General features: G+C 59.4%; 1 protein-coding gene across 1 annotated transcript; it reads right to left on the bottom strand.

Annotated features, from left to right (window-relative positions):
- Positions 1-4: 4 nt before the first annotated feature.
- TUB (TUB bipartite transcription factor) lies at positions 5-21211 on the bottom strand (the record flags this gene model as incomplete). Its single annotated transcript, XM_082661309.1, is given in 13 exon segments — positions 5-1061; positions 1541-1712; positions 1937-2035; positions 3558-3672; positions 4534-4646; positions 4920-5117; positions 5559-5680; positions 6604-6631; positions 6635-6771; positions 7941-8084; positions 11506-11668; positions 12139-12190; positions 21174-21211. Coding segments are annotated over 13 exon segments (1515 nt in total). The 3' UTR covers positions 5-927.
- Positions 21212-22210: the final 999 nt, after the last annotated feature.

Raw genomic sequence — 22210 nt, 5'->3', positions numbered from 1 at the left:
CTGTCCCATTCCCAGCTAAGAAGAACCACATACAGTCCCTCAGCAACCACAGCCCAGGCTGACTGCAGTGGGAGCTGAAGCACAGGCGGGAGCTCCAGGCACGCCTACCTGTGTGCAGTCTGGGGCTGGTGTCCTGGGGTTCATGGGGTTTGTGCAGGGACTGCTCAGCAGGGAGCTCCTGGGGAACAGCCCTGTCCCACGTGCCGCCTGTATGCTGAGCCTGCGTCCTGCAGGCCCCATCCTCTATAAGAGATCTGACCTTGGGGGCTGGCCTCCTGCCGCCTCTGTGCACACAGAGAAATCAAATGAGCTCAAACCCTAGCCACCAGCCAATTCCCACAGCCACAGCCGGGCCCCTGCAACCCTGGCAAGGTCCTGCCACTCACCTTTCCCCATGCCCGTAACTCTTCCCAGGCCCAGCTGAGGCCTTCTGAAGCTGGAGAACTTTGTGTAGTTGTAAGGGCCAGGCTCGGCTCCCCAGCCCTCTGCTCTGTAAAGTAGGTGTGCCCTAACACTTACACACACACACTCACTGGGCCCCTCACAGTTGGGCTGAGTGCACGGCCGGGCCCCCGCAGCCCTGCACTGTGCTTCCTCTCCCTCTACACTTCTTCCTGCCTCCCCGGCTGAAGAGGCTGCTCAGCTTGGCAAACGTGACTGCAGCAGGATACCAACCCAAGGGTTGGGGGTGGGGGCGTTGATCTTGGGGCGCAGAAAGAATTCACGCTGGTCCCTTCATATCCCCCACTCCTCTGCCTCAGCAGTGGAGGCGCAGGAGCCAGTACCTGGATGGCTGGGCCCAGGAGCCCACTGAGAGCCAAAGGGTCACCTGGCACGAGGCCTATGTACAGGGGGTCGGCAAGGCTGTCTCCGCAGGCAGGCAGCTCCACTCCAGGCTGGGCAACCCCAGAGGGCACGAGGTGGCCTCTACTCGCAGGCCAGCTTGCTGTCGAAGCTGGACAGGGCAATGGCAAAGGCCTGCAGCGCACACAATGGGTAGTTGTAATCCATGGTGAACACGTCCTCTGCTACACGGCCAAACTGCATCACAATGTAGTCCGCTGGAGCCAGGCACAAGTGTGGACAGAGACAGAAGGGCAGAGCAGGGATGGCGGAGATGGGGAAGGACAGACACCCAAATCACAAGAGGGAAGAGAAAGCGAGAAGCAGAGAAGCCAAGAGAATCCCAGAGGTAAAACACAGACCAATTGGGAGAAGTGGCAGGAGAGATGGAACAGGTGGCAGAGGAGAAAGATGCATACAAACACCAGGAGACAGGGAAGAAGAGAGGAAGTCCATTCAAAGGGTGTTCCCACGCCTGAGACTCTGCTGAGTGCACAGAATCTAGGGTCAGGGCTCCAGAGAAGGTTCCTCCATGGCCTCCCAGTCATTATGGTTAGAAAGTTCTTTACACCTAATCTAAGCCGTATAATCCATGTCCTTAAACTCTGACCTCTACGGGCAGGGCTAGGTGAGCTGAACCCTGAGCTAAGGGCCCCGGGTATCACGTGGACAGTAAAGTCAGGGCAGAAACACTCACGGTCATTGCCGTGGATGATCTGGAAGTTCTTCACGGAGGCCTGAGTGACGCGCCCGTGGAAGTTGAGTACGTAGGACTGCGTGTCGTCATTCCAGACAGGCGTCTTGTTCTGCAGCTCAATGATAGTCTCCGTGTTCTTATTTTGCCAGCGTGATAGCAGCGTCTCATGCTCCTGGGAGGGCAGCCTCAGCTGAGCCAGGCCCAGGCCTTGGCACCATGACCCCCCCCAAAGAGGGATCTGCCCCAGGGGTGGGAGTCCTTAGATTTCCCTAGACCTCCAGGGCTTCTCACACTGTGTCTCCTCCACACATACACACCAGCTGGAGTTCTGCCCTTAGACGCTCATGCAGACGCTGGGATAATGGGGAAGGCGGGTGGGATGGGGTAGAGACTCACGTTGCGGGGCCGGATACAGACTCTCTCGTGAACCATGGTCATGCCTGGGACAATCACACTCATCTTCCGCGGCCCCTTGAAACCTAAAACATTTGTTTCCTAGGAAATAGCGACAGAGAACTCAACACTGGCCCTGTGAGGACTCAACTTACCTACTGGAGAGACTGGGGGGAGGGAATAAAGTTGAGCTGAGCTAGCTTCCACCACTCACATGTCTAACAGGCATCTCTAAACTTACCATGTCCGGAAGTGCGCTCCTGAATCTCCACTCTGCCCAAATGAGCTGCTCTTACAGTCCTCCTCGCTCCCCTTAAGAGCATCTCAATTCTTCCATCTGCTCAAACCACTTGGAGTCATACTTGACTCCCCCCTCTCCCTCACACCCCACTTCTAATCCATCAGCAAATGCTGTCGGCTCTCCCTTCAAATTATATTCAGAATTCAACCACTTTTCACCACCACCATCCCTCACCAAGATCACAGTACCGGCCTTTAGCTGGAATCCTTGTTTCCTCACCACCACCACCACCACCCCCCCGCCTTCCTCCCCGTCATCTGTTCTCCACACAGCGGTGAGTGGTCCTGGTCAGTCAGATCATTTTCCTCTTCAGAGTAAAAGCTGACGGTCCTCCCTCGACCTGCAAGGCCTCACGTCATACGGCCCCATTACCCCCTCTCTTCACCACTCCCCTGCATTCTCTGACCTCCTTGCTATTCCCGCTGCATGCCAGGCATCCAGGATTTTGGCACTCGCTGTGTTCTCCCCGACACCTGCACAGCTGGCTCTCACTTCCTTCTGGCCTTTACCTAAGCACTACCTTGGTGGGGCCCTCCCTGCCATCCTTCCTAAAAGGACATTCATAGGCCTCTTCCCTGCTTTATTTTTTCCTTCTTACCATTTATCAGAACATATTTATTTTGCTTATATGACTGTCTTATAGCTTATCTCCCCACTAAGGGTTCACATCCCATAAGGGTCTGTATTTGTCTCTCTCTTCACTACTATCTCTTCAGAGCCTCCAATAGCACCTGGGGCTCAGTATCTGAAGAGTCAGACTGCCTCCCCAAAGCCGACCAGCAGGTGGCACCACTGGATCATACAAAACAGCTATGGATTCCCAGGCTGATGGTACCAGGTCCTCATTCTGAAATGAGATGGGAGAAACCCTTTGTGTTTATATTCATTCCAGTTTGGTCATCTGTGAGCTGTGTGACATTGGCAAGTGACTCAATCTCTGATCCTAGGTTTCCTCATCTATACAATCAAGAAGATAGGATGGAGCTCTTAGGTTGAATATTCAATGAGATGATAATGCAAAGGGCCTTACAGTCCATTCAGGACCTGAACACGGGAGGGAGGACTGGAAGCTTGCACCAACAGGAACCCAGGCCTTCTGCCTCCTCCTTTGCAGGAGGCATCCAGGCTGGGCTTCAGAGAGCCAGGCCTAGTCCCCAGAACTCGCCAAGCAGATGGCCAGCTGTGTCCTGTCCCAGGCAGGGGCCACTCCACTGCGCCTCCGTGTCTGCCCGTAAAGGTAGATGGGATAGGCCACAGACAGGTAGCAAGTCCTGAGTGTCACGTCTAACTTGGAGACCAGAGACCCGGGAGCCCACGACTCACGTAGCATACAGCAGCCAGCTCCTGACGTAAGGTTCCACTTTCCAAAGGAGATGATGCCTTCTGAGGGTTGACTCCATTGTCATAAACGGTGAACTTTGTGCCCATGAGGTTGGACCTGAAGGACAGGCACGATCAGCATAGGGTCATGCACCCTGTGCCCCAAGGCTGTCCTGTGGCGAGCCTGCGAAGCATTCTGGGCCGGGCCAGGAGCGGACCTGGGGGCACAGGCACACTGCGCATGGAGTCCCCGCCTCTGGAGGCGCTTCTTGGACAGAAGGCCTCAACTTGCTCTGAGTTTAATCAAAGAGCATCTCGGTTCAGTTCAGGGAAATCTGAGTTCCACAGAAAGTCTCCCTGGAGGAACAGGAGTGGCTCCCCACACGGGAGGTGAGCCACCAGAGTAGCATCTGACAAGACTGCAGAGGGGACTCAGCGCCCCAAGGAGGGTGGAGATGTTCTACTACTCTGTCCCATTCAGCCTGTGAGCTTTGGTCCAGCCCCATCTCCAGCTTTAGCTCCTGACTGCTAAGCTTGACTTATGCTCCCAAACCGGGCACTCTTCCTCAGCACACCTTCCCTCACCTGAGGCCTAGCTCAGAGCCTTTCCCCCACCCTAAGGCTGCTTTCTCTTCCCTCAAGGGCTCACTCTCAGCCACGCCCCTTGGCACTGACCATGGGGCTAAGGCGGCTCTTCCACGGCGGCCTACGTCGTCACTGACATCCTAGGGTTTGATCCAACCCTCTTTGCGGGCCTGCATCCCCTGTGCCTAGGAGCAGCTTAGGGTAGGGCATGTGAGGCCCATCTTCAGATCGGCTCTAGGCTGGCACAGACCGGGCCTATGGTTGATCTGATAGAAACGACTTTGGGAGAGGATCGACCCCTGGCCTGGATCTCCCTCAGGGACAGGAGATGTCCTCTACAGAGCCTGCCCCTGCCTGCCCCACCCCTGCCGGCCTCCTGGGGGAGTGCTCGTACCGCAGTTTCCCGATGTAGCTGTCCCCTCCTCGAGACAAGTCTGTTGGGTCCACAGAGATGAGGTAATTGGAAGTTTTACTCTTCTTTCTCTTCCTTCCCGCCAGGAGGAACACCTTGGGAGTGGAGCAGGGTCATGTTCCAGGCCCGGCCTCCGGTCCACACACAATCACGGGTGCCACTCACACACCTGCACTCACGAGTGACTCCCTTGCTTCAGCTCTGGAACATACGTGTGTGCACACACACACACACTGACCAGGCATGGAGGCTTCTGTCTCTTTGGGGGAACTGGCAGGTCAGTGCTGGAGCTGAGGCTTCCAGTCCCATTCCAGCCCCCAGGACTTCAAGCCCACAGGGTGAAAACTGTGTGTCCAAGCCAACCTCACCTTCTTCCCATCCTCACGGTCCAGGTGCAGAAAGTAGGTGGGGTACATGCCCCGGTCCATGCCCTTCTTGTCCCGTGTGATGCGGCACTTGATGGTGATCCCCTGTGGGGCCGGCCTCAGGACGAACTCCTCAAGATCCTGGACCTCAACATCCACCGACGGCTCTGGGGCTGGGGGGCTGGGGGCTGAGGCTGCCTCCTACGGAGGAGAGAGGAGAAGCCTGAGCCCCAGGGACCCTGAACAGCTGAAACTGGTGGTCTGGTATCCAAAGCTGCCCCCAACGTGGTAATGGTGGGCGACAGGGCAGGCCCCCTGGGATGTGGACCCAGCTATCCTGGCCCTGGGACCAGCAGCTAGCTTCCTAGCCCTTCCCTCACCTCAGCAGCCCTGGGGGTGGGGAAGGAGGAAATGGGCAGGTTCTCAGGGGCCATCCTGTCCAACTCCAGCTCCCCCCAGCCCCCAGCCCGGCTGAAGAGACTGGGAGGACAGAAGAGCCCAGGCCGGAGAAGCTCCTGATAGGCACCTGGGCCCAGCCCCTGGCCCAGAAAAGCCAGCTCCCCGTCACTTCACACTTGTTCCCCTCCCAGCTGGGTGACACTGCCGTCTGCCCCTCTGCTGAGCAGGAAGCTCCGTACTCACCCTGATGGACTTCCTGCTCGTCGCAGAGCTGGGGCGGGTGTTGCTGTTCAGCTGGGAGGAGCTGGAGCTGTTCTCGTCCTCATCCTCCTCCTCCTCTTCGAAGCTCATGCTGCTGGAGACGCCTGGGCCACAGAGGAGTGGGAAGGGACGAGCGGTCACACAGGCACGCCCGGTCACCGGTTCCCAGGCTCTGAGTCACCCACGCGTGCAGAGCTGCATGTACACATGTGCATCCACACACTCCCACACACAACCAGATGCACACAAGGACGCTTTCTCTCTGGTGCGTACGAGAGCTGGGGCTGGTCGCTATCCCCAGGTGCAGCCCCCCTCCCAGCTTCGGCCATCAGACCCTCCCTCTCTAGCGGTCAGGGTGCCCTGTCTCCGTGTAGCAAGTCCTGAGTTGAGCTGACCCCGCACTGGGAGCCTCCACTTCTGGCCTCAGGCCTACAGAGGCCTTGGCTAGCACAGGCCGTGGAATCTCGGGAAAGGCCCGACTCCTTACTCAGCCTGATGCGTGGGGCCCACCAACTCCTCTCCAAAGCCTGCCTGGGCCCCCTGGCTACGTGCTTCTCCACACCTGGGATGCCATCTCCAGCCCTCTCTCCAGGAAGCTGTCCCGTGGTCGGGAAACGATGTGGGCAGCAGGTTTCCTGGGAGGATCTGCCTTGCCTCTCAGCCTCCTGGCCCCACTCCCCCTAGCTCAGCAGACAGGGGGCACGTTTCGCAAGCAGGAGCTTTTTCAAAGGAACCAAAGGGAAAGGAAACCTGTCCCCAGACCTGGGCCTCCCTGGGGGCAGATGGGGATGGGGAGAGACAGGGCTGGGCTGCGAGCTGGTTGGTTATCTTAGTTCACACTTCCCTTAACTCAGCCTTATCAGGGGCCCCTCCCTGCCCAAGTTTCTCATTGCTCTCCAAGTGTGCCCCACACCAGGGCCTGGGAGGGGCTGGAACAGACACAGGAGAGTCATGCTCCCCAAGAAGGGTGCATCTGAGAACCTGGGGCTGGGCTTGGGGGGCATCACTGGACCCCCACGGGGCTCACCCTTCCTCTGCATCGTGGCACGGACGTCCTACCCACTGGGCCATGTGCCCCCACCAGCGGCTGTCTCCCCCTCATCCCGGGCGTGGTCTGACTGGCCCACAGTCAGGATCCGCATGGGGCCTCGGGCCTCAGACCTGTCTTCTGCCAGTGCTGCTGGCCCGCTGGTGCCTGCAGGCCACGGACACTCCTGAGTCCCATCCAGGGGTGGGGTGGGCGGGGGGAGAGCCTGGATTCTCAGATGTCCAGGAAGAGGGTGAGGGAAGAATGGGGGGACCCTCTGAAAACTTCATTGGCAAAACCGAGTTTTTAAAAAGGAATGACAGCTGTCTGTCAGCCGAGTTTTTAAAAAGGAATGACAGCTGTCTGTCAGCCTCTTAACGATCAGTGAGCTAGGAAGGGGCATGGGCTCCGTTTCTTCTGCCGTTCCCCTACATCTGTGGCCGAGGGTAGGACTGAGATGCCTCACATCCCAGGCAGACAGCTCCCAAACCAACTGCACGGTGGAAAGGACGAGAGGGAGAACGAGGCCGGGTCCGACACGGCAAGGCCACCACTCGGCACAGACGCGGCCAGCTCCACGTCGTCCAAGCTGCTCTCTCTCCCTCACACACGCAGACTCACACACGTCGTAAAAACACACAGGCCCCTCAAAAAAGCCAGGTCGGCATACACTTGCTTTCCCGAATGGAGGGGCTCCCCTCCCCCGTCAACCTTCCTGCCCAAGTTGCCACAGCTTCAGGCAGAAGCAAGGCTCTACCCAGAATGCTGCGGTCAGTCAGCTCCACAAGCCCACAGACCCCAACGCACCACTGTCCAGCCACGACCCAGAGGCCCGAAGCCACTCCGTGTAAAGGCTTGAGGAGACAGGGTGTCTAGCCAGCAGAGACAGGGCTCGGGGCAGGGGCCCGTAACCGTCCTTGCTCTCCAGGGATCTTCTCTGGAGAGGCAGGAGCAGAGGGAACAGACTGGTCTGTGGGGCCCAGAGGGTGGAACTGGGAGTAGGGAAGAGTCGAGGAAGCTGCCCAAGGTGGGGACGGGCTGCCGGGAGACAGTGAGCCCCCCGGAGGGCGTGTCCTGGGCAGGGCGGAGGTAGAGGCGCTCAGGCCCCCCGGTGGGGAGCTGGACGTCACGTCCCGGCAGCCCGCGAGGCCTGCCCGGTGCCGCAGGAGCGAGGAGGCCTGCGAGCCAGCTGGGACGCGGGGCCCGGAGCGCCACGCAGGGCCCTCGCCAAGGCCTCCCACCCGGTCCCGCACCCCGAAGTCTGGAGGATAAGCCTCCCGCCCACCCCGCAGAGGGGCTGGGCTTCCTGAGGACGCCGGCAGTGAGGGCAAGCCAACCTTTGTGCCTCCCCTTCTTCTCCTTCCCAGAGGCCGCGCCCTGGCCCCCCGCCGCGGCGGCTGCCTTGGTCCTCTTGGCTGAGGCTGGCGCTGTGGGGCGGGCAGCTCCCAGGGGCACACTGGCAAGCGAGTCGGCCTCCTGAACTGCTCAGGAGAGAGCGAGGGACAGAGCGAGAGAGAGAGAGAGCGAGAGCGGGAGAGCGAGAGAGCGCGAGAGAGAGCGAGAGAGCGCGAGACAGAGCGACAGAGCGAGAGAGAGCGCGAGAGAGCGAGAGACAGAGCGAGAGACAGCGAGAGAGAGAGAGCGCGAGAGAGACAGAGAGAGACAGAGCAAGAGAGCGAGAGCGCGAGAGAGCGAGAGACAGAGCGAGAGAGAGCGCGAGAGAGAGCGCGAGAGAGCGAGAGACAGAGCGAGAGAGAGCGAGAGAGCGAGAGAGCGAGAGACAGAGCGAGAGAGAGCGCGAGAGAGCGAGAGACAGAGCGAGAGACAGAGCGAGAGAGAGCGAGAGAGAGCGCGAGAGAGACAGAGAGACAGAGCAAGAGAGCGAGAGCGCGAGAGACAGAGCGAGAGAGCGAGAGCGCGAGAGAGCGAGAGACAGAGCGAGAGAGCGCGAGAGACAGCGAGAGAGAGCAAGAGAGCGAGAGCGAGAGCGAGTGAGAGCGAGAGAGTGCGAGAGAGAGCGAGAGAGCGCGAGAGAGAGCGAGAGAGCGAGAGAGCGCGCGAGAGAGCGAGAGACAGAGAGACAGAGCGAGAGACAGAGAGACAGAGAGAGAGAGAGAGACACGGGCGCAAGGTGAGGCCAGAGCTCCAGCACAACACTTCCCAGTTCCCCCACCACTGGCCAAGCCCCGCCAGGGCCTCCACATGCCGTCTCTGCCAGGCAGGCCAAGCGGGAAGGAGGCGGCACCACTCCAGCCCCCGCGGGGTGCTAAGTCAACAGCCTGGCCCGCACCACGGCCAACCCAGAAGCAGAGCAGTCTGGGAGGGGGTGGGAGAGCGTCTGGGAGAATGTGGGCCATCGAAATGGTGGGTGAAAGACAGAAAAGCTGCAGCCCCTGGGAGAGACCACAGCGAGGGCCAGCACCCCAGGGAGCTGCACTGGCCGTATGGGATGAGCCCCTGAGGCAGGACAGTAAGGGACAGGAGCCGCACGCCAACAGAGAGGTCTCGGAAGGGCCACTGCTGGGCGTCTCCACGCTCTCCACACTTCAGAACCCCAATCTGCTCAGGGTCCTTGGGTGGTTTCCTAGTGCTCACAAGATGACCACCGACATCCTTCTGCAAGTCTGGCCTTCCCCTTGGTCTAACTGCGCACTCCTCAGCTCCCGGGCACCCCAAGTCCCAGGCACACCAGGCTCTTCCGGTGCCTTGTACGTCCTGGACTCCCTTCCTGCCACAGGGCCTTGCTCTTGCGGTCTCACCGCCTGAACCGCCCTCATTGCTCCCGCCCATGCTCCCACCAACTCCCATTCATCCCGCAGATTCCAGCTCAGACATCATCTCCTCAGGGAAGCCCTTCTCTGGCCGCTAGCCTGGGAGCAGGCTCTCTGCCATTCACTCACTGGGCCCGGCTTCTTTCTGCAAAGCACACCTATAACAATCTACTTCATTCTCTCTCTCCTCCTAGACCTTAGGGTCCATAAGAGAACAGAGACAACATCCGTTTGTGCTCACCCTGGACCCGCAGCCTCTAATCCAGAGCCTGACACGAATAGACCCTCAATAAACATTTAAGCAATGGGTAAATATACAACATGAATGAGCATGGCCAGTAGGTCAGAAACTCATTACTGGGATAAACTGTCCGTTCTCATTTATGTCAAACTCCCTCATCTTCCTCTGAGAATGATCCCCTTGTATATAACACCAAGAGCCAGCAGAGGGCAGAGCAGGAGGCAGCAGAGGCTACAGGGGGCAGGGCGGGCGGGGCTCCTGGAAACCGGAATCCCACGTCAGCCAGCTGGGTGAGGGGCCTCCTCAGAGCTGGGGAAGCCGGGGCCGTGGAGAAGACCCAGCCCGGTCTGGAGTGGCAGCGGGGGACAGCGTTCAGCTGAGTGGCTCTTGGAACACACCACGGCTGCTTCAACTTTCAAAGCCCTGAGACACAATTTTCCTCACTTTACAGGGCAGAAAACAGACCCAGAGAAGGTGAGTGACTCGCTCATGGGGACCAGCGAGCAGATGACAAGTGAGCAAGCTGTCTTCTGACTTGGGCCGTTCGCTCTGTCTCAGAGGGGCTGCAGTCTTTCTGCGGGGCTGGCCCTACCCGGCACACAGTCGGTGCTCAAGAAACACCTGCCAAAGCGACCGCACAGCTGTGACCTGCCAGACTCCCTCAAAGCCTCTAGACGTTGGCCCTGGCGCCAACTGGCAGGGCCCGAGGTCCCAGGAGCAGGCTCCCCTCCCACGGGCAGCCTCGGATGGCCAGGTGCCAGGCTCCACTGGATGCAGAACGGCAGGGGCCTTCTCTGCAAGGCACTTCCACCACCCTTGCGCCGGCACCCACAGACGAAGCACGCGGAGAAGCCTGCCAGGTTAGGGTGGGGCCGGAGGCCAGTTCCATGTGGAGCAGAGCTGGGACTGCCTCCCAGAGACTGACCCTCCCCTGAAGGGCCTCTCAGGTGGAGCACAGACACGCCAGCTGTGGCCCGAGCTGCTGAACTGAAGCACACAGGGGCGTTGCTGTGAAGGGACCCCGAGGCGAGGCAACGACCAGTAAACTGAAGGGGCTGGAGGCAGCACGCCCTGAGGAAGCCGCAGAAGGAGGGGAACACCGTGGCTCCCTCCAGCTGCAAAAGCCAGATGCCTGCAACCTTCTTAGAGTCACTGGCTGATGGAGAAGCCCCGTGGTTGCCGGCACCAGCAGGGGACAGCGGGGACTGAGTCTGAGTCCTCCTTGCAGGCTCAGAGAGACCAACCCTCCGCTCAGCCCAGGGTCCGGAGCAGGAAGGAGGGAGCCGAGCACTGGGAGGCAATGGAGCCACCCGGTCCCCGGGCCCAGGATGAGCTGCGAGAGCCCCCTGGCGAGACCCAGGGTGTACAAACACAGACGGGGGCTGCAGGCTGCTGGCTAGCACGGCTCCGTGTCGCACCGGCAGGCCAGAAGCCAGGACACGGAGGGTGTGGGGAGGCCAGGGCGGGGAGGCCACAGGTGTCTGCCATAAGAGGCACTGGGCAGGCGGGAAGCTGAGATGGATTCCTCTCAGGAGGCAGCATGCTGGCGGGGAGCAGACTGTTCTGCTCCTGGGAGCTGCCTCCTGCTCTCAGGGAAATGTTTCAGATCAGAAACCTGGACTTTTGAACTCCAGGGTCCATAAAGCTGGACCTTCTGGCCCCGGCACCGGACTCAGGAGCCCAAGGCTCCAGGTCCCAGCCTCCCTCCGCCTGCCCCACGCAGCTGCCCACCTGGGCCAGGAGTCATACTCGGCCTGGGCACCCCTGACAGGATGAGCCCCCCGCCTATTCAGGGCAGCAGGAAGTCCCGGACGGGCTCCCCAAAGCAGTGCTGGGGTCTAAAGCTGCAGCGCAGGGGCCTCCCCAGGCTGTCCCAAGGGCGGGGTTTACCTTGGTAGCTGGCACTGCCGCTGCTGCTGAGGTAGGACTCCACCAGGGGGGCCTGCTCCTCCGACTGCCGGGCCCGCCGGCTCCGGGGCCGCCCGTCGGCATTGGCCTGCACCATCAGGGGCTCCTGGCGCTTCTTCTTCTGCTTCTGCTCCAGCAGGGCCCGCTACAGAGGCAGCGGACAAGCACAGGGGTCGGCGGGCCCTGAGAGGGCAGACCGCCTCGCCCAAGGGAAGGTGCCCAGCCTGGGACCGGAGAGGACCTGCTCGCTCGGCTCGGTTCCAGAGGTCACAGTGCGGTCCACAGCCCACCCTGGCCTCATGTCCTTGGTGCCCCAAGACGTGGGGTCCAGCGGAAGCTGGCAAGTGTCAGCCCAGGCAGCTGCCCTGGCAGGATCACGGCACAGACGTCCAACTGCGGTCACCCAAGCTGCCCGCCGGCAGAAGCCCCAGATGCCGGGGCAGTGCTAATGCCAAGCTGGTAAAGGAGAGAGCTTGCCTCTCTTCTCCTGGGAGGGGCCCCTCTCCCCACCAGACAGGATCACCCCAGGAAGGAGGACAGCCCTCCCCCCGGCCCAGACTCTGGCCGGGATAGCCAGCGCTGACCACCCTTCCGCCCGGCTCCAGCCTCACTCACCTGCCGATCGAGCTTCTGCTGCCGCAGGTTGCTGCCCTCATCATCTAAGACACTGCGGACGGAGAGACGAGTATTCAGGGCCTGCCCACAAGGAGCCAGGACAGCCCAGAGGCCAGCCCCAGCCATGTCTGCTCTCTTTAAACCCCTCCCGTCATGGCTGCTGGGCATGGGAGGGGGAGGAAGGGTGAAGCTACTATCTGGGAACCAGCTTGAGACATGAAGCCATGAGCCATCTTTCTGCCACTTTGGGGACTTATCTCCTGCTGGGATGCCTGCTCCCCAAGGACTTCCCAGTCCGCCCTGCCCCAGTAAATACAGAGGAGACATTCCCCTTGGGTCCATGAGAAGGGCCAGGCCTGACTGAGATCCAGAGGCATCAGGCACAAGCCAGGCCCGAGGCTGGGCTTCAGACCCAAGGGCCTGTCCCTCCAGCTCCATCTTTCCGTCCTTTCTGGTGGAGGTTGGGTCTTCTGAAGCAGACTCTCTCCCCACCCGTTTAAGGCAAACTCCTGGCTCTCCAGGTGGTAAAGTGGAAATGCTGACACTGCCCACCCACCCCCCACCGCCCCACTTAAAGAAGACTGAAGGTCCCCTCATTTGGGAGAGTGAAACTATGACACCAACCAGTCCCTCGGGAAATGGCTAGGGCTGGGTGCAGATGTGCGCAGGGCAGACACAGCACAACAACGCACAGCCCATCAACCGGCCACCAGGCCCTTTCCCTGGCCACAGACACAGCGTGGGCAGCTGCAGGGCATCAAATCCTTGAGTCCCTACCTACGGTGCTGGGACGGGCAGCATCATCTCACACAGACCAGCTCTGCTGCCAAGTGAGGCAGAGCACAAGTAGGGATCCCCAACCACTTAACTTTGTTTCTAGTCTAAGACGCATGCATGAGACCTAGGCCCAAACCTATAAAGCCAAGGTCAGGACAGCTGCGTGGGGTGGGGTTGGAGCCTGAGGATCTGAGCTCTGGGAACTCCAGGCTGCCCTGGCCCAGTTATTCCAGAGCCTGACCCTGAATCAGACCTTGTGGGGATGCCTGCACAGGTATGTCCAAGTGTGTTGGGTCTGTGTGTGAGGCTGCAGGAATATCTCATGCGTGTGCACTGGGAGATGTGTGAGGGCATCTACATGTGTAAGCACATACCTGAACATAAATGCATGCAGACACCCGTTTACGAGGTGGGTGTGCTTGTGTGTAGCTGAGTACAGTACACACGTAAGGGGGAAAGATGAGGTCACATCACCCTGAAGACAAGGTGAAGCATTTCCACCTACTTCTGACAGCAGTAGCCCTTTCCAACTGGAACAATCGACCTGAAACGTCGTCTCAGCTCAGGCAAACTACTTGTGCTGCGGAAGCCAGCCAAAGGGTGGCAGCAAGTCCATGGATTGCAGACAGCCCACCACCCACCTCTGGCTTCACCTCCCTGGCCACAACCTGTGAAGACTGCATATTTTGAACTAGCAGCTGTCCGACCTACTTGCCATCAGGGAAGGACTTTCCTGATGCCCATGGGCTGGCTGCTCTACACGCAAGAGGAGCCCCAGCTGTGATCTGGGGCCCTGCACAGAATCTCAGCCTCATTCACCAAACCCTCAGCTGCCAGAGCACAGGAGAACACACTACTCAACAGACACGCTTCTAGTCAAGGCCTCAGTCTACCTAAAGTAGCCCCCCTGCCTAAGAGCGCACAGCTGCACATGGCCTCCCTGAGGGCAATGCCAGGCCCAGAGGACAGGAATAGCTCTGAAAAACCCCAGCTGGCTGGGGTGGTGAGTATCCCATCACAGAAGGCCGCACCACAGGCTGGAGGGGGGCACCAGGGTGAGCAGGGTGCCTGGGAGCCCTGTCAGGTAGCCTCTGGGACCTGAGGCTGACTAGAGAACGCAAGGGCGAAACGTCTTCAAAGGGTGAGTGTGCAACACCACTGTCCGCTGTGGTCTGTGGCTTCCAGGATATGGGTGACAACTACAGTCTGGCTCTGTGTGCCACCTGGCCGAGAGGAGCAACGGGGCCTGAAATCCAACTGCGCCCTCCTTGCCTAGCTCTGTGCCTGGCCCACACAGGGAGGCCCGCCAGCTCAGGCCTGTCCTGGTGGTTGGGCCACAGGAGGCCATGTCACCCCCCACAAGGCAGTGCTGGCTCCTCCCCTTCCTGCCAGCAGGAGAGGCCATTCCCTGGCTCACCGGGATGACACGAGCCACTGCGCTCTCACAGGACAGGCCCGGGGGCAGTCCCCTGGGTCGTCCCCAGCCCTGGGCTTGGCTGAGCAGGACACAGACGATTATTCCCACGGTGCTGACACCATGAAAGGCGCTGACCCCTAACATGGAGGGGCGACATCCCGCTGAGAGGTAAGCTCGCGTTAGCAATGCCACCTCCAAACTGCCGGTCACGGTGGCTGCTCGACTCAGCCATGAGGGGAGGACGTCTTCCTACCACAGGCCACTGTCCCACTCCCATGGAGTTTCCACGCAGTTCCACGAAAGCATCACTTCCTCTTCCTCTGTCCCCACCCCATTCCCTGACGGGGGAGAATGACAAAGAGCCTTAGGCTTTAGTAACACTGGTCAGCAGGTACGGTTATAGGTAGGATGGACTTAGTCACTGGCCTTCAAAGAAAGACGGATGAACACAAGGGTGAGGCTTCTGAAGAGATTCCAAAAACTCAAGACACCCCAGAAGCACCTGGAGAGCCACCCACCTCCTCTTCCCTCACCACCAGGCGCGCTGCAGGAGTGGACGATGCAAGGCTGGGAGAAGCCACACGTGCTCGGTGAATAAGGACACGCCTGGCTGAGCAAGACCCATCCAGGAGGGCCGGCGATCCAGCCGAATGAGGAGGCTCCGAGAGCGGGCAGCGCCACGCGCAGGACAGCAGGCTCCTGGTACGGCACGGCGTTTCCAGGAGAGCCGCAGAGGCACCAGGTGGACCACATCACCCAGCAGGGGCAAGCCTGTACCGGGTGGTGTTTCTGCCTGACAACAACGTATCCGGAGCACACTACATCTGTCCCTGGTGAAGGACAAAGACTCCCCTGCACACAGCTGAACAATGACAATAATGACGGCGTCTCCAGGGACAGCAGAACGGAAGCTCCTCTCTCCTCCGCAGCAGGCTCAGGCCCCCTCCCCTCCCCGTCCACCAGATGTCCCTGCCTTCCCATCTCCTGTGACGGAATCTCTCCTAGGCATCTTCCTTCCTCAGGACACACCCAGGCCTGCCTCTTTCTGACGGCACTGTTCTAGACAGCACTAAACGATAACCCTGAGAGCAGACGGTAATGGCTTTTTAATGACTCAGGCTCCTATAATGGAACCACTGCCCAGCCCAGGCTGCCAGCTGCAGCCCCTCCAGGAGACTCAGACAGGAGACAGGGCACTGACGGATGGGTCTTCCAGCTGACCCTGGCGGCTCCTTCACGACGGTCACCTCTTGCTGAGGGGCAGACCAGGGAGGCCCAGGGAAACACCGGTCACTGGCTCATGAAGGCCAGAGAAACCTGGTCTGCTGTGTCCACCCGTCCATTTGCTCTGCCCAAGGCCAACCAAGTGGCCCCCTCACCTCCCAGGAGACAGCCCCTCCACATCCCCTTGCTTCTTCTGAGGCACCAGACAGGTATCCGAAGAGTGAACCGTGTGTGACAACAGAAGAGTCAGGGACATTTCCCCCACGGCTGGAACAGCCACACTTGGCCAACACAGTTAGGAAGCGGGTGCCCCCTCTCTTAGACCCCACTTCCATGCTGCAGCTCATCCACCAGAGCTGACCAGAGGCCTGGCGGCCAGGCCAACCTCAGGCCAGGCCAACTCTCCACGCCCATTCCCCGCCCTCTGCCCTCCTTCCTTCCCCTCAGTCACAGTGGAACCTGCCCCTGCTGGATTCAGGCAATCAGGGAAGTGGGCTGTCAGGGGAGGAAAGACCACCCAATGTGCCTGGCTGCAAACTCTGTAGTGCATGCCAGACCCCACCCGCCCACCCAGCATGTCTAGATCTGTGGCTTCTGCTGCCGAGTGGCTAACTGGAACATTGCGGGAAAGACACATGGTGGGGCAGCTCCAGAAGGGAGAGGACCACGCTGCTCGCAAGAGTTCCAGCCTCACAAGATGAGGCGTCTCCATTCCAGCCACTGGCTCCCAAACTCACCAGGTGAATCCAAACTGCTGGGGGCACTCAGCCTCACCTGATAATTCAGACCTGCTGGGGAAGATGCCCCACAATGAATCCTCCACCTTACACTTCCTTTTTTAAAGCAAGTGACTCAGGTGATTCTACTGCTCAGCCATGCAAACAGAGACCAGGAGCCAGAGCTGGGGATCTCTAAAGAACAAAAAAGAAACTGAGGAGCTGCCCTAAGGCTGGAAGCATGCAAACACAGCCTTCTGTTCAGATGGGGGAAGAAATTACAGTGTGCAGATCAGTGTGGCCCCAGGTAAGACCGTGTGGAAGGGGTCGACTGAACAGCTAGAAGGGACGTGACCGTTAGGGTCAGGCCAAGTGTGCAAGTCAGGGCACACGTCCACGGACCTATCAGAAAAGACAGGAGGACAGTACAGCCAGGCTTCCGCGTGGAGCTGGAGGGACCGGCAGCGATACCATGCGGGGGAGACAAGGCCACGTAAGCGGTGTGCCAGGCCAGTCAGACGGACAAAGGTTCTGGCAACAGTGCGTCATGCCATCATCAAAGGAGGTTTCTAGCATCATGCTTCTCTTGGTTAACGAGTTTATCGATGACCTGACACAAGGCAGCCCTCTCAGCAGACTTACAGGTGACACAAAGTAGAAGAGATACTAACTGTTCACTAAGAGAGTAGGAACTCAGAAGACCCTGGAAACCTAACAGGAAGTGGCCAAGCCTTACAGGTGGGCCCCCAAACCCAGGTCTTCCCACGCAGGCACAATGGAGGAGACAGGGCTTGACAAGCAGCCCGATGAAAGACTTTGCAGTTTTGTTTACAGAGGCCTTGAGGTGACTGATCAGTATCAAAGCCATCCCACGGGGGTACCGAGGCCTGGAGGACAGCGACAGGAGCAGGGGTCCAGAGAGAGGGAGTAAAAGCCTCACTCTGCTCGGTGCTGGACAGCTGGACAGGCCACACCCAGGCCCCCGCCGGCGGCTCCAGGATCCGCGCTGGAGGAGGGCAGAGACCAATCTGAGGGCATCACAGGATCCCTGCTCCCTGAATCATCTGCCAACCTTGTGCGTCCTCCTTCCACCCCAGGCAGCAGCAGGAAGACTTCCCAAAGACGCTCAGGGTGGGAGAGGAGACAGACTCCCTGCGGAACTGGGAGCGGAGATTCTGCTCTTCCTTCCCGTTGCCAGAAGTGAAGCAGTGGGCCAGAGTCTGGGTACCTCTGAGGCTCCGCCCAGAGGGAGAACTGAGAGTCAGAGTCTTGTTTAATAAGTAGTCATTCCATTCCCCGGTAAGCAGAGTGAGAGGAGGGGGATCCAGGAGGATCTTAACGAGGACCAAGAGGAGGGGAAACCCAGAGACGGGCTTAGGCTCACCACCGCAAGGGAGGATTTTCTAACGTTCTCGTCCACCTGAATGGAGGTTGTTCGCACGGATGCTACACAGGGAGCATTCACACAGAGGACGGAACAGCCTGTGAGGGCCACTCCTGCCTGAGGTTCTCATTCTCTGACCTAGAGCTGTGCTTTTCCAGCAGCACTCAGAAAGCCCCATTGTGAGGGGAGAGTACTGCAGCCCTTAGGTGTGCTGAGAACACAGGTGTGGCACCAGGAAAGCCAGGAAGTCCTAAAATCCACCTGGGGATGCCACTTTGATTCAAAGTAGTGGGCATCACATCCATGCTGGGTCATGCCAGGCAAACAGGCTGCTCTCCAGATGCAGTTCCTGGTCTCCAGTTCACGGCCCAGTGAGGCAGAGAGCGGGCAACGGCCGCAGGACTGTGCAGACAGAGCACTGAGGACAGGGCTGGCCATCACTCCCACGCTCCAATACACCTGTGGGCAGCAGGCTTTCCTGACTCTCAGCGCTCCACCTACAACCCATAAAAAGTTGTAAAATCATGAAGCAGAGACAGTTAATGCTCCTCAAGAACACAGGTGAAGACAGAATGGCAGAAATAGAAATCAGCAGTAGTAACAATAGAAAAAAAGGCAAAAAGCTATTCCAACTGCTACACTTTATCAACTAAATGGCTCGCTTCTAAGTCAGAATGTGAGATTAATCTGTGATCATTATAAACTGAGTCACAATTACCCTTAAGATGATTATCACCAGCTGTCACTGCTTCAAAGAAAAGGAGCTGGGCCCAGGGGACGCAGGTGCAACCACCACAGAGAGAACAGAGCCCTCACCAGGAGAGCTAACGAGATATCGACCGACCTGTGGTCCCCAAGCCAAATGACACATTCCGGTCTGACATGAGGGAAACCCCACACGAAAACACGTGCACACGTACCCATCCCCCTCATCTGCAAGTGCACTGCCTTGCCGCCTTCCGTCCCACTTTTCTCTGTAATCAGGCAGGCATGTGGCTTTGACTGCAATCAGCAGCCCTGCTAGTGCAAAAGGCCATTTGCATCTCCTCTCAGCCGGATCTCCCCATTCTGGAAGTCTACACCCAAGTCCAGCGCTTTCCCAGGCACAGTACAGGCTCAGAAAGGCCCCAGCAAGGCAGGAGAGAGTCTGGCAACTTCTGACTACAGCCCGTCCCCAGCTAGACACCTACCCTCCCTGCCACAGAGCAAGAAGGCAGGGTGGCAGAGCACTGGGACAGTGCCCAGGGCAGGGCCACAAGGGTGCCAAGCTGCTCCCTGGGGCTGGGCTTCGGGGCGGCAGGATTCTGTGCTCCAGATGGAGTGTGTGGGCTCAAGAAAGGAATGAGGGGATGGCATTGCTGGGCCTAGGCTGGGGCAAGTGCCAATTCACTCTCTGCAGGATGCCAGTGCCTGGGCACTCGCCGCCGGAGGACAGAGCCCTTTTCCAGAGACGACCCGACCTCCCTAGGGCCCTCTTTCCCAGAGGCAGGCTTACGCCTCCCCAGTTTGAGGCAGACTTTCTCTAAGACCTGTGTACTCACTCTACAAGTTGCTTTGGTCCTTGGCTCCTGGGAGAGGCTTCCTTGAACCACGACCTGGCCTGGCCCCCAGCTTGCCATGATCTAAACACGCCGTCATATCCCAGGCCCATGTGCTGCCCCTGTCCTCCCTGCCTCCTGAGTTAGTCTGTGGCCACCACCCTGCCATCAGCACCCCCGTTCAGGTACTTCCCCAGCACTAGAGGCCTCTGAGCCCACAGGCACTGTCCAGGCACCTCTGCTGGGTGATTAGAAAAGGTTAATGATACTCTTTGTGGCGGCACTGTCTTCTGGAAGGGCCTTAGCCCACATGTTGTCAAGAAGGCCAGGATGCTCCGGAAACGACTTGTGCCCCCAGCCGGGATGCCCTGTGCAGGGTGACAGCCCTCCTAAGTCAGCACAGCCCCGGTCCCCTGATGGGGGAATCTCCTGGTCTATGCGAGACTCTGAGGTGTGACTGTATACGTCTACCGGAAACCCTGGGTTGACCCGTGTGTGTGCACACATGTGTGTGTGTTGGTGGGAGGGGCACCCACAAATTCTAACTTGGGAAGCCCTGAAGCCCCCAAAGGTGCTGAGATTAGAGACAACAACAATTCTCAAGAGAAACTCTGAATCCCCAGGCCAGTGACAGGCGCTTCTTTGTAGAAGGATCTGCTCTTAACAAGCCTCAGGCAGTTTCAGCTGGTTTCCATTTTGGATGCTGTCTGGACAGACTCATAGAAGAGCTCTGTCAGAATTACTTTCTATCAGTGACTGGAATCAGTTCACTTTGAGGGTAGGCTGTGATACAAGGCAGGTCTGGAGAGTCTGTGCCTACCAGCCACAAGCATGTGCACCTGGGCCAGCAAGAACATAGTGGACCTTAGCAGTGGGCACCCCTTTTACACACATGCCTCTCAGGGGAGGCCTGGAGATAGCCCCGTAGCCCATGGCAACCAAGGAGCCAATGGGTGGCCAAGGATCTGGTGCTGCCATGGCAATGAGCTCTTTTCCAGTGGTAATGAAGAGAATGGAGTAGAGTGGATGTAGAAAGGCCTGCACCTGTGCAAGCCCCAGGGACCCCTCCCCCACCCCGACCTCCACACAGGCAGGAAAGCCCAGCTGTCCTTGGGGCAGACCACAGCATCAGGGAACACAGGGTGGCTATGCTTCCCTGAGTGTGCCTGGGTTCCTAGGTGCTCTTGTGCACGTGAAGGCAGTTCTCACATATTGTGAGTTGGTGTGTGTCCAGGTGTAAACCAGTTAGCAAGTGGATTTCTGACTCTCTGAAAGATATGAGTAGTCTTGTGTGTGGGTAGTGGGAGGCAGGTATTCCCAATATAGGATGTGTATGTGCACGGATAGGCAGGAGTACACCTGTGTGAGCCCGAGAATCTGTGTGTGTGTTTGTGTAGCAATACATGGTGCTTGTATATAAAAGCAGTCTGTGCTTTAGGTTCGGAATGACTGTCTCCAGGAATTCATGCCCTGAGTGTGTGAACTGACCAGCAGGAGAGTTTTGGTCCTGTAGATGCATGCCTGCAGATGTATGGGTGTGTGTACGCCGCTATACTGGCGTAAGACCGGTGTGCTAGGCCTAGGAGGGGGCTCAGCACCGTTCACTCCCTCCCCAGGCGGCCACATGGCACTGACTGCCCCAAGGCCCACACAGGCCCAGAGCACTGGCCTCTTCCAGCAACCCCGGCGGATAAGTGGGGGAGCGGAGCACGCTAGTTCAGTCCACTGGGGCCCCCAAAGTTGGGACAGGAAGGCCCAGAGCCTCCAACCCGCGCCCCCGGGGCTGGGCCAGATGAAGAGGGTACAGCTGCCCTGCGCCCCAGTCCAGTGTCCCCAGCCAGCCCTGCGCTCCGAGTTCGGGGTGGTGGGCACCTTGGCCCGGCACCCCCGACCCTGCCCCAAGCCCTCAGCGTTGGAGGGTGGTGGGCCAGGCCCGAGCCCCCGAGTCGAAGAGAAGGTGGGGGCCGGCGCCCGCGTACCTGTAGGGAATCCAGTCGGAATGCGGCTTGGAAGTCATGTCTCTCGGGCGCGGGGTGGCAGCTGCGGCTCCGGAGGCCGGGGCCAGCGGGGGCCGGCGCGGGGGCCCTGCTCAGCTCCCGGGCCGCCCAGGGCTGCATCCTCCCGGGCCGGAGCGCTGGGCCCCGCCGAGGCCCGCGCTGCACGCCAGGGCCCCGGCCGCGGGCTCGGCGAGCGACTGCCTGCGCGGCGCGATGGGCGAAGCGGCGGAGTGCGCGGGGCCGCCGCCGCCGCCGCCGCCGCCGCGGGCGGGCGGGCGGGCGGGCGTGCGCGCGCGTGGAGGCGGGAGAGGCCGTCCGCACCAACCGGCGCCGCCAGAGGGGCTGGGTTCCGCGCCCAGCGCCCGAGCTCTGCTTGGTAGCAGCGGCGGCCCGCCCCCTCCTCCCTCGCCCCGCCCCCGGGGGAGACCCCACCCCCAGACCGGCTTCGGCGTCCCAAACGCCCCCATCCCCCTCACCGAAAGCCCGGGTCCCCAGGCTCCGCACACGTGACGGCGCCTGAGCCCACTTTGGGTGAACAGGTGCTGTCACTGGGCGGGTCTCCGACCTCAAGCCTCACTTTCTCCTTCTGTGGAACGGGGATAATTCTAACACCTGCCTACCTGGCCTACCTATCTCCACTAAGGGATGGGAAACCTATGCTCAAATGGAGGGGGAGGGGAGAAGTAGGGGGTGGGATCCAGTTGTATAGGAAGGGAATGATGCCAAAAAGGACCGAAAGAGGTCCTGGGGAACGTTCAGGTCCGAAGCCTGGAGGCTGAGCTTCCCCCCTCCATGCCGCCTCCAGTTCTCACATGCCGCCCGGGGGACCTTCTTTCTTTGGTTTTAGTAAAGGAGTTGTTTCCTCATTGCGGAGGAGTGCTTCCCCTCGAAGCAGTCAAGGCAAGGATACATGTACCGTCTATTGCATCCCCAGCCGTTGTAAATTTATATTACTTAATCTCCACAGGAGCCTTGAGAGGCAAGTAGTTGTTCCTGTTTCCCAGAGAATAAAGCCTCAG

This window comes from Grampus griseus (genome assembly GCF_964374135.1).
Source record: "Grampus griseus genome assembly, chromosome: 8".
NCBI lineage: Eukaryota > Metazoa > Chordata > Mammalia > Artiodactyla > Delphinidae > Grampus > Grampus griseus.
Note: the sequence above shows the minus strand (reverse complement) of the source record. Positions and strands in the feature narration are given on the sequence as shown.